Below are 11309 nucleotides of genomic sequence, written 5' to 3'. Positions count from 1 at the left end.
TTTACTCCTCGTAAAATTGGAGTAAAGCACTCTCTAGAGCGTTCTTGAGAGGGAGGAGTTAGCACTACTCATTGCGCCTTACTCGGCAGGTAAGTACTCAGTCTTTTTTTTTTTTTTAATTTTTTATTGTTATGTTAATCCCCATACATTACATCATTAGTTTTAGATGCAGTGTTCCATGATTCATGGTTTGTGCGTAACACCCAGTGCTCCATGCAGAACGTGCCCTCTTTAATACCCATCACCAGGCTAAACCATCCTCCCACCCCCCCTCCCCTCTAGAACCCTCAGTTTGATTTTCAGAGTCCATCGTCTCTCATGGTTCATCTACTCCTCTGATTTCCCCCCCTTCATTCTTCCCCTCTTGCTATCTTCTTTTTTTTTTCTTAACATATATTGCATTATTTGTTTCAGAGGTACAGATCTGAGATTCAACAGTCTTGCACAATTCACAGCGCTCACCATAGCACAAACCCTCCCCAGTGTCCATCACCAGCCACCCCATCCCTCCCACCCTCCACCACTCCAGCAACCCTCAGTTTGTTTCCTGCGATTAAGAATTCCTCATATCAGTGAGGTCATATGATACATGTCTTTCTCTGTTTGACTTATTTCGCTCAGCATAATACCCTCCAGTTCCATCCACGTCATTGCAAATGGCAAGATCTCATTCCTTTTGATGGCTGCATAATATTCCATTGTATATATATACCACATCTTTTTTTTTCTTTTTAAGATTTTTTATTTATTTGACAGAGAGAGACACAGCGAGAGAGGGAACACAAGCAGGGGGAGTGGGAGAGGGAGAAGCAGACTTCCCGCGGAGCAGGGAGCCCGATGCGGGGCTCGATCCCAGGACCCTGGGATCATGACCTGAGCCGAAGGCAGACGCTAATGACTGAGCCACCCAGGTGCCCCTATACCACATCTTCTTTATCCAGTCATCTGTCGATGGACATTTTGGCTCTTTCCATAGTTTGGCTATTGTGGACATTGCTGCTATAAACATCGGGGTGCACATACCCTTTCGGATCCCTACTTTTGTATCTTCGGGGTAGTGCAATTGCTGGATCATATGGTAGCTCTATTTTCAACTTTAGTACTCAGTCTTAATTGCCACGTCCACCGTGCTCCCACCACCCCGTTTTTTTCGAAGATTCTAATAAATACAATTTTTTAAAGAAACCAGTTGTTGGGTCTGATTTGATTTATGAGGCTACTGCAGGAAAAGGGAAGGGAACGTCTTAAGCCAAAGCCAGAGCTACAAATATCCCCAAGTTCCTATAAAGTAAGTTTTATTATTCCCACTTTGCAGACTAGAAGACCAAAGCCTAGTGAGATTAAGAAATTTGCCCCCAATCGTTCATCTAGAAAATCCCGAAGCTGGGATTTGAAGTACATGTGAGGGACCACGGACCAAAATGGCAAGAACTGTGTAAGACTCTGTTACGCTCACCCATGTTTGTTTTGTTTTTCCGTTTCTTTAACAGTCGGTGCATAAAATCCTCAAGGATGACACAAAACTGACAAAGCTTATTTATGGCTAACCTAATAAGAGACAAATTAGTCTGGAAGAAATATTTGACAAAATAGACAATACAAAGAGCTTTTACAAAGCAATAAGAAAAAGAACAGAATCGAAAGATTGTAGAAAGATGTAACAGGCAATAAACAGAAAAAAATATAAATTGTTTATAAGCAAATGAAAAAGCTCTCATCATCGCCAGTAATTAAGGAAAAGTAAATTAAAGAAACAGTAAAATATCTGATTAGCAAAAAAAAAGGGGGGGGGCAATTGACAACCTGGATGTTGTCACCGCATAGGAGCATAAGTACTCATATACTTTTTTTGAAAGTCGACATAGTCACACCTTTTTAAGGGGGCTTTGGCAGTATGTACCAGTTATTTTAATGTAACTGCCGGTTGACCTACCAACTCCACCTTTAGAAATGTATCATACTGAAGTTCTCCCACATGGATACAGAGATATACATGCAAAGATATTTATAAGATATTATAAAGATATTTATGTGTGTCTGTTATTGTATTATGAAAACAATGGAAACAGCCGGAATGTCCATCATGGGGAGTTGGTTAGATAAAATGTGGGTCATTGCAACAATGTAGAATACTGGCAACACTTAGGACACTGCATAGTGGCTGAGCTATGTACAACCTATCACGAGGTGGAGAAAAGCAGATTACAAAATGGCATGCCTAGTTCAGTGCCATCTTTGTAAGAAGCTTTTATGTGTGTGTAAAACTGAAATAGGTCATATGCTTCATTTTGACAGGAGCAAGCAAAGGGAAGCTGGGGAGACCCTGCAGTGTAGAGAAAAATCTTTAAGGCTACCCCGTCCAGAATAGGAGCCACTAGCCACCTGTGGCTATTTAAATTTAAATTAACTAAAATTTTAAATTCAGTTCCTCAGCCACATTAGCCCCGTTTCAAGTACTCAATAGTCACGTGTGGCTAGTGGCTACCTATTGGATCATGCAGATACAGACTGTTTCTATGATCAAAGATTCTCCTGCTTGAAGGGATGCAGTGAATGGGCGCAAGTTGTCTGATGTCAGGAACAGGCTGAGTTTCTGGAGCAGGATAATCAGCCTGGGCTCCTAGGAGCTTCCCGACATAGGATTATCCAACCTGTGATGGAGAGTTCATAACCTCTTCCCCTCAGGCAGCATCCTGGAGAGAAAGAATAGAGAGCCAGGAGCCTACCAGCTGCTTCTCACCAGCTTTGCAGTTTCCTGGCTGTGTGGCCTTGAGCAAGTTGCTTAAAACATGTAAGTTTTCAGGCGCCTGGGTGGCTCATAGGTTAAGCGTCTGCCTTAGGCTCAGGTCATGATCTCAGGGTCCTGGGATCAGAGTCTCACATTGGGCTCTCTGCTCAGCGGGATCTGTTTTTCCCTCTGCCCCTCCCCCTCCCACTCGTGCGCTCTCTCTTTCGCAAAAATAAAAATAAAATCTTTTTAAAAAGCCAATTAAGTTTTCTTTTCTGTGAAATGGCAATAATTATTTCACATGTTGTTTTTTTTAAAGATTTTATTTATTTATTTGACAGAGACACAGCGAGAGCAGGAACACAAGCAGGGAGAGTGGGAGAGGGAGAAGCAGGCCTCCCACTGAGCAGGGAGCCCGATGCGGGGCTCGATCCCAGGACCCCGGGATCATGACCTGAGCCAAAGGCAGACGCTCAACGACTGAGCCACCCAGGCACCCCTATTTCATATGTTGTATTAAATAAGACATAATATGTAATAAGTATGGTCCTAGAACGTAGTAGGTGCCCAGTAAATACTATTGTTATTCATTATTTTCTTAAAAAAAAAAAAAATCACGCCTGTAGTAACTACTACAAAGAAGAAAGTCCTGTGCCTGAGAGCAGCAAGAGGGGATTTGATCTGGTTGGCCAAGTTGGGGAAGATTGCTGAAGGGCAAGCAGGGCTTAGCAAGGCAAAGACAGCAGGGAGGGAAACAAGATTCTGCAAAGGCCATGGCAGGAGGGACTGTGGCCAGTTGCAGGAACTGAAAGCAGGCCAGTAGTGTATAAAGGACAGATTGGGGGAGGATGCTGAAGGAACGAGGGGAGCAAACGTGGTCAGGAAGATTTTGTTCTTTATTCTAAGGTCAACAGGAAGCCATTAAAGGATTTGAAATAAAGTAGCGGGGTCAGATTTATGTCTGGCTGCAGCTGAAAACAAATCAGAAAAGAGCAGGAATAGAACCTGGGAGACTACTGCAGTGGTCCGGGCAAGATGGAGGTAGCATGTGCCAGGATGGTGATGGAGATGAAGAGAAATGACAAATTTTTTTTTATTCTTATGTTAATCCCCATGCATTACATCATTAGTTTTAGATGCAGTGTTCCATGATTCATTGTTTGTGCATAACACCCAGTGCTCCATGCAGAATGTGCCCTCCTCAATACCCATCACCAGGCTAACCCATCCTCCCACCCCCCTCCCCTCTAGAACCCTCAGTTTGTTTTTCAGAGTCCATCATCTCTCATGGTTCGTCTACCCCTCTGATTTCCCCCCCTTCATTCTTCCCCTCCTGCTACCTTCTTCTTCTTCTTCTTTTTTTTTTCTTAACATATATTGCATTATTTGTTTCAGAGGTACAGATCTGAGATTCAACAGTCTTGCACAATTCATAGCGCTTACCAGAGCACATACCCTCCCCAGTGTCTATCACCCAGTCACCCCATCCCTCCCACCCCACCCCCCACTCCAGCAACCCTCAGTTTGTTTCCTGCGATTAAGAATTCCTCATATCAGTGAGGTCATATGATACATGTCTTTCTCTGTTTGACTTATTTCGCTCAACATAATACCCTCCAGTTCCATCCACGTCATTGCAAATGGCAAGATCTCATTCCTTTTGATGGCTGCATAATATTCCATCGTATATATATACCACATCTTCTTTATCCATTCATCTGTCAATGGACATCTTGGCTCTTTCCACAGTTTGGCTATTGTGGACATTGCTGCCATAAACATCGGGGTGCACGTACCCTTTCGGATCCCTACTTTTGTATCTTTGGGGTAAATACCCAGTAGTGCAATTGCTGGGTCATAGTGTAGCTCTATTTTCAACTTTTTGAGGAACCTCCATACTGTTTTCCAGAGTGGCTGCACCAGCTTGCATTCCCACCAACAGTGTAGGAGGGTTCCCCTTTCTCCGCATCCCCGCCAACATCTGTCGTTTCCTGACTTGTTAATTTTAGCCATTCTGACTGGTGTGAGGTGGTATCTCATTGAGGTTTTGATTTGGATTTCCCTGATGCCGAGCGATATTGAGCACTTTTTCATGTGTCTGTTGGCCATTTGGATGTCTTCTTTAGAAAAATGTCTGTTCATGTCTTCTGCCCAGAGAAATGACAAATTTAAGGGAAATCTGGGAAGCAAAATCAACAGAGCTTCATGATAGGCTGGCCTTGGAAGGTGAGGAGAAGGGGTGTCAGGGATGCCCCCAAATTTTTGGCATGTGAAGCTAAGTGGATGATACCACCATTCACTGACTCAGGAACCCATGGAGGAGCAGGTTTGAATACTCTGAGACAAGTTCAAATGAACTCCAGGTGGTTGCATAGGTCTAGAGCTTTGGGAGTTCTCAGCTCACTGCCATTGAGTCTGTTGTTCACATTCTGGGTTCTGGCCTCTAAACTCCTGACCCATCAACATGTGTCTTAAAACATGGGTCACACTGGGTATTTACCCCAAAGACACAGATGTAGTGAAAAGAAGGGCCATATGCACCCCAATGTTCATAGCAGCAATGTCCACAATAGCCAAACTGTGGAAAGAGCCAAGATGCCCTTCAACAGATGAATGGATAAAGATGTGGTCCATATATACAATGGAATATTACTCAGCCATCAAAAAGGATGAATACCCAACTTTTACATCAACGTGGATGGGACTGGAGGAGATTATGCTAAGTGAAATAAGTCAAGCAGATTATCATATGGTTTCACTTATTTGTGGAACATAAGGAATAGCATGGAGGACATTAGGAGAAGGAAGGGAAAAATGAAGGGAGGGAAATCGGAGGGAGAGATGAACCACGAGCGACTATGGACCTGAGAAACAAACAGGGTTTTAGAGGGGAGGGGGGAGGGGGGATGGGTTAGCCCGGTGATGGGTATTAAGGAGGGCACGTACTGCATGGAGCACTGGGTGTTATATGAAAACAATGGATGGTGGATCACCACATCAAAAACTAATGATGTATTGTATGGTGACTAACATAACATAATAAAAATTAAAAAAAAAATTAAATTAAAAAAAAACACCTGGGTCACAGTGGTTGGACTCACATAGGATTCAGCAGGACTTTTAGATCTATAACCTGGATCCCAAGGGGTTTTTAATACAACAGATTACCTTTATTGGTATCCTCATTATCCAATTGGCTCATTTTGTGAATATCATCAGCCAAGACCCCAGGGTCTTTATTTCACGTGAACTTCCATCAAGATAGGTCTGCCTTTTCCAATACTTGCAAGTGATTTTTTCCCCAACCAATTTAAACTCTGTTAAATGCTCCGTTGGTGGTTGTGGTTCATCCTTCCAAAGCTCTGAAATAATTTAGGCTCTTGATTCTGGGTCCCATCCAAATAGCTCCCACCTATTGGGTCATCTGTACATCTTATCAGCCAAATCCAAGGATTCTCTGCCTGGGACTTCCAGACCCTTGAAGGGGGTCTTAGAATTAGGGCCCAAAAAATTTACAGCTCCATTTTTATTAACCTCTAACAGAAATTTAGCATGTCCTCCAAGTATGAATATGAGCAAAACCCCCAGTAGTATTAGCAGGGCCTGGGACTTGTCACTGAGACACCGCAGCTCTGTTTGTATCCACTACCTTTGTAGAAATCTCCGAGTATTGAGTATCTTTTATGCTTATTACTATTTGGAGATAGTAGTAGTTATTACACCTCCTGCTAGATATTGTTATTAAATATATTTTAAAAACACATAGGTTACTGTGTGATTTTTTTTAACATTTTAGTAAACTCTTTCCATTGATCTCTTCTGTGATCATATGAGATATACACGTGTGTGTATGTGTGTGTGTAACACGTTTTAAAACAATTCTGAGGAGGAATAAGTAGACCTCTCTAGTCTGCCAAAGGGATCCATGGGTCAAACAAGGTTAAGACATCTAGCCTAATTCAGCCCCCTCCAAGCTTCCTGCAGAGCTCCCACTGGAGTTGACAAAGTTCACACATTCATGTAGGACCTGAGGTCCCACAGGCAAGGGCCTGGCTTATAGACAGAACACTGTGCTGGGCAAGATACACGATAGGAAATGGAATGGGGAGAAGAAAGGAGAAGAAAGGAAATGGAAATGAATTGGGAGCAGACACAGGAAGCAGATTTTACCAAAACCCCAAGAAACCCACTCACAGCTGTGGAAAACTCAACCTTTATTATTACCTGCCTAGTGCAGGATATTAAAACTGCATTGAGCTAGATCCATATATTAGTGTAAAAATCTGTGTCTCTCCCCCCAAAAATGTACAAACCCCAAGTGATTATAGAAAAACCAATATGGCAGCTACAACAGAGATGTCCAACCCCAAGGCCGCAGGCCATTGCTCCCTCTTTCCCCCTAATCCCAGTATTTAATCCACAGAAACATACAGGTTTAGAGAAGTTCTAGCTACAACACAGCAGGTGGGAAGTGGGGATGGCTGGGGGTGGGGGACAGGGATCACCCCCAGGTCCAGTGTTTCAGGGGATGGAGGAGGGAGAAACCAAAGCCAAGGACAATTCCAGGAGTTAGCACAAGGGAACATCTTTCTCCCTTTCTTGTCCTCCTCAATCCCCAGATTCTCAGCCGTGGGATCCAGTGTGCGACGGAAGGAGAGAGAGGCTGGGGAGGCCACAGCCTTCTCTCTAGTAACCAGTGTTGTCCAGTGGGGCCCAGGTGCTCCAATAGGCCTTATCCAGTGTCTGCCCTATATGTGCCCCCATCTTCCCCGCCCCCCACCAGGGATGGCTAGAAGAGGTCAGAGAGGATCCCATCCACAGGGCCAGCTGGGTGGGTGGCAGAGGCTTCTAGGAGAGGAGCAGGAAGGGGGCGTGAGAGTATGTCCCGGGAAGGGAAGGCGTCAGCTCCCTGGTAGGCCCAGCCCACCTATGGTCACACTGCGTCTCCTTCAGAGGTGAAGGGGGGTCGGGGCAAGGGAATTGAGTGGGGGTGCCATTAAAATCCTCTTGTTTATTGCCTCTGGCTTTGCCTGAATCCTCCCTGAGGAAGGGGCAGCTCGGTGTGATTCACACCGTGTTGAGCGCATCTTCTGCCAGGAACCGATGTAGCTGGGAAAAAGGTGGTCGCTGCTCAGGCTCCCGGCTCCAGCACCGAAGCATCAGCTCATACAGGCCCAGCGGGCAGGCAGGGGGCCGAGAAAGGTACACCTGCATTAGACAGCGTGGACAAAAGGCAGGGAACAAATGTTCTTTAGTCCCCAAGATGATAGGCTCTGGCCCTCCCAGACCCACAACCCTAACTTCCCTCTCCTCTGCTCTGACCTGCCGGCCCTGGTCCCGGAAGAACTCCCCTGCATTCTCGATGACTTGCTCATCAGTGAGCTGCCCAAACGGCTGGGCCCGGCAGAGCATCAGCACCTCCCACAGGGTCACCCCAAAGGCCCACACGTCACTTGCAGTCGTAAACTTGCCCTGGTGTGTGGATAAAGCAACAAAGGCGGAGAAAGACATCAGGCAACACAGACCCTCCTCCCCTCCCCACAGGGAGCTCCACGTCCACTCAGCACTTTCCCGGCCCGACTCCCCCTGGCTGGTCCCCTCCCAGCAAGCCTGCTCCTCCCTCCTTCGGGCTCTGTCTACTTTCTCAGGCTCCAGTCCTCTCCTTGACCTCTTCCCTCTTCTACCCACCCTTCCTCTCCACCCCGACCCTCATCTTCTGGTCCTGATTCTCTCCCAACTCCTGCCTTTTTATCTCTAGCCTCCTGTCTCCCCTAACCTCTCTTGCTCCCTGACTCCAGCCCTTGTACCCACTCTTGGCTCCTGGGCCCTTTCCCATCATACCATTCCTCCCTGCTTTCTCTGCTCCCTAGAGCCAGAGGGGACCTCACAGAGCACTGGCCCAACCCTCAAGTCAGGGGTGAAGGAACTGCAGCCCCGAAGGCAAGTGACTGACTGGGACCACGGAGCAGCCAGTGTGCCCCTGCCCGGCCCTGCCCCGCCCACCTCTCTCAGGGCCTCTCACCATGAGGATGCACTCCCAGGCCATCCACCGAATGGGCAGCACCGCCCGGCCCTGCACGCGGTAATAGTCCCCAGCATAGAGGTTCCGGCTCATGCCGAAGTCAGCGATTTTGATAGTGAAATTTTCCCCAACCAGGCAGTTCCTTGTGGCCAGGTCCCTATGCACAAAGTTGAGTGTGGCCAGATAGCGCATGCCCGAGGCAATCTGGGCCGCCACATGTAGCAGCATGGGGTAGCTGAGGAGGGAGCCAACAAGACAGGGTCACTGGGGGCTGTCCCAGACTCATCCCCACCTCACAGATTCCTAGGAGACAAGGTGGGGCCCACTCCCTGGGACCGGGCCACATCCACTCCTGGTGCAGAGATGGAATGCCCATGTACAGGCCAGGGGTAGGTGCCCACTCAACATTTGTTTGGCTCATCTGACCCAGGGAGCTGCTGCTTTGTTGTCTGAACTCAGGCAGTGAGGGTGAGAGAGAGCAGACGGAGATTCCTGACAGAAGCCAGGTCCCTTCAGCAACCCCACTGTAGTAACTTCTGGCTTTTGCTCCTCAGTTCCCAGATGAACATGGCCATGTATTGCTCATCCCAGTCCCCACCCTCCTGAACCTCTACCTGCCTCCCCATCCCATGTTGGATCCAGGTTGCAGCAAGGGGAGAGGAACCCCCCCCAGGGAGCTCTCAGGGAAGGGCCAGCCTGGGCAAGTGGGTACCTGATGGTGGGCCCCTGGGCAGCCTCCCTGTCTCCGGGGGCCCCCTCAGCCACCTTGTCCTCTAGCTGGTGGGCACTGAGGAACTGGTTAAGGTCACCATTCTCCATGTAGTCAGTAATCATGCAGAGGGGGTCATCCTGCACACACACGCCCAGGAGCCGGATGATGTTTGGGTCCTTTAGCCTCGACATGATCTTCACCTCCTTCAGGAAATCATTCCTAGGAAAGCAGGGAGGTGGCAGGGCTACTGAGGGGCTGATCTGTACTTTCTCTCCTGCCCATGTAGACCAGCGCCCTAACCCCAGCAGACAAGCTGACTCACTAGTGACACTGAGACCTGGCTTGAGATCAGCCTGAGATGGAAACTTCCTTCCCCAGCCACTCCCGCTCTGTTGGCCTCTACCATATTTCTCTCCTGATGGCTCCCCACTCTTCATGGCCTCCCTTCCCTATCCCCAGACAGCATCCCTGGACCTCACCTGGCATTCTTGGTGGCATCTGGCCGTAGGATCTTGACAGCTACCAGCAAAGGGTGTCCCTTGCACACATTAAGGGGGAAATCAAGACTGACCAGATCTTGAGGGTTCTCTACCTCACACAGGTGCACCTGGGGAAAGAAGCTCGTTTGTTAGAAAGTCACATGGTTCACTGAGGTCACAAGGTCAGCTGGGATAACACAGTCATGGATGACAGGTTCTGACCGATGGGGATGTATGGGCATGGCGTCAGAGCCCCAGATAGTCGAGACTCTACCGATAGCTGGGCAGGGATCCTCCTTACCTCCCCAAATTGGCCCTCGCCAAGCTTCTCCTTGAAGCGGAGCCGAGACCGAGGGAAATCCACTCTGGGAGGCCCATCCCCGGCAGCCCCTGGGGGCAGCGCGGGCACAGCATAGGTGTTGCCCCCGGTGACACCCTGCAGGGTGACAATGTCAGCCTCGGCATAATGGGGGACGCTGTTCTGGGGAGGTGGGGGCAGAAGCGGGGCACCCGGCTTCTCGGGCTCCATATAGTCCCCACTGCAGGCTGGAGGGGTGAGGGGAAAGAAGACAAGACGAGGCATCAGGAGCAGCCCCCGAGAGCCATGGTTCTCCACACCCTAGCCTCCCAAAGGCCCCCTGTCTCCCAGTTGGGTGAGAGACTAGGTCTACCCTCCATCTTCTTGGTATCCTACCCTCCAACCTCAAACCAGAGAAGACGCTGGTGTGAGACGAGAGTGAGCTGTTCCAGAGTTTAAGGCAATGGAAATGGTTGAACAAAGAATGTCATAAAGTCTGTTTTCTAGGGATCCCAGCACAGCCCAAGAGACCATGACAGAAGTCTTGACTGGAAGAGGAATTCCTCTACCCACCATCAGAAGAAGGATGGTGCCAGTCATCTGGTCACCCCCTACTTTCCAAACCCTTGTCCCACTTGCCGCCGGCCCCTCCTGCTCACCTGGCTGTTCTACCTACCCGCACCCCCACACACACACTATCAGCCTTGGTTCCTCCCTGCCGTGGTTACCCAAACCCTCCCTGACCCAACAGTCCAAGTTCAAAGACAAGCAGAGACAGGGGCACACAGAAAGGGGGAGAGGGGGACAGTTCCTCACAGCCAGGACAACAAGAAATCTACAGACAGAGGAGAGGAAGCAGAGCTGTCCCCTCTTAGCCCTGGGGAAGCAGCAACACTGAGAGAAGGCAACACCAAGGAGAAGAGGAGCAGACAGGAAGGGCAGGGTGTGAGCCTTCACCTCTGGGACTGCAGAGAGAGAGCGCATGGGGGGAGAGGGCAAGCACCCAGGGTGAGAGGCCCTCCTCCTCGCAGCTCTAGAGAGAGGGGAAACAAAGGAGGAGTTACAAGAGA

At 48.5% G+C, this 11309-nt stretch overlaps 1 protein-coding gene across 9 annotated transcripts in view; it reads right to left on the bottom strand.

The window, feature by feature from the left end:
* Positions 1–6925: 6925 nt before the first annotated feature.
* DDR1 (discoidin domain receptor tyrosine kinase 1) overlaps positions 6926–11309 on the bottom strand; it is a 49004-nt gene continuing 44620 nt past the window's right edge. For 7 of the 9 annotated variants that reach the window (XM_064597332.1, XM_045866517.3, XM_064597331.1 and 4 more), the window contains 6 exons: positions 10243–10487; positions 9942–10069; positions 9463–9681; positions 8751–8985; positions 8051–8200; positions 6926–7936 (listed from right to left, as the gene is read on the bottom strand). In XM_064597332.1, the coding sequence (XP_064453402.1) occupies positions 7796–7936; positions 8051–8200; positions 8751–8985; positions 9463–9681; positions 9942–10069; positions 10243–10487 (1118 nt within the window). In that variant the 3' untranslated portion in view covers positions 6926–7795. The remainder of the gene's footprint in view (positions 7937–8050; positions 8201–8750; positions 8986–9462; positions 9682–9941; positions 10070–10242; positions 10488–11309) is intronic. The other 2 variants (XM_054505769.2, XM_054505772.2) reach the window with 2 other exon arrangements.

Source organism: Mirounga angustirostris, unplaced genomic scaffold, assembly GCF_029215605.1.
Source record: "Mirounga angustirostris isolate CCGP_5_RB_7025 unplaced genomic scaffold, mMirAng1.0.hap1 SCAF_8, whole genome shotgun sequence".
Lineage (NCBI taxonomy): Eukaryota > Metazoa > Chordata > Mammalia > Carnivora > Phocidae > Mirounga > Mirounga angustirostris.
The sequence above is the reverse complement of the archived record's forward strand: the minus strand, read 5'-3'. Positions and strand labels throughout refer to the sequence as shown.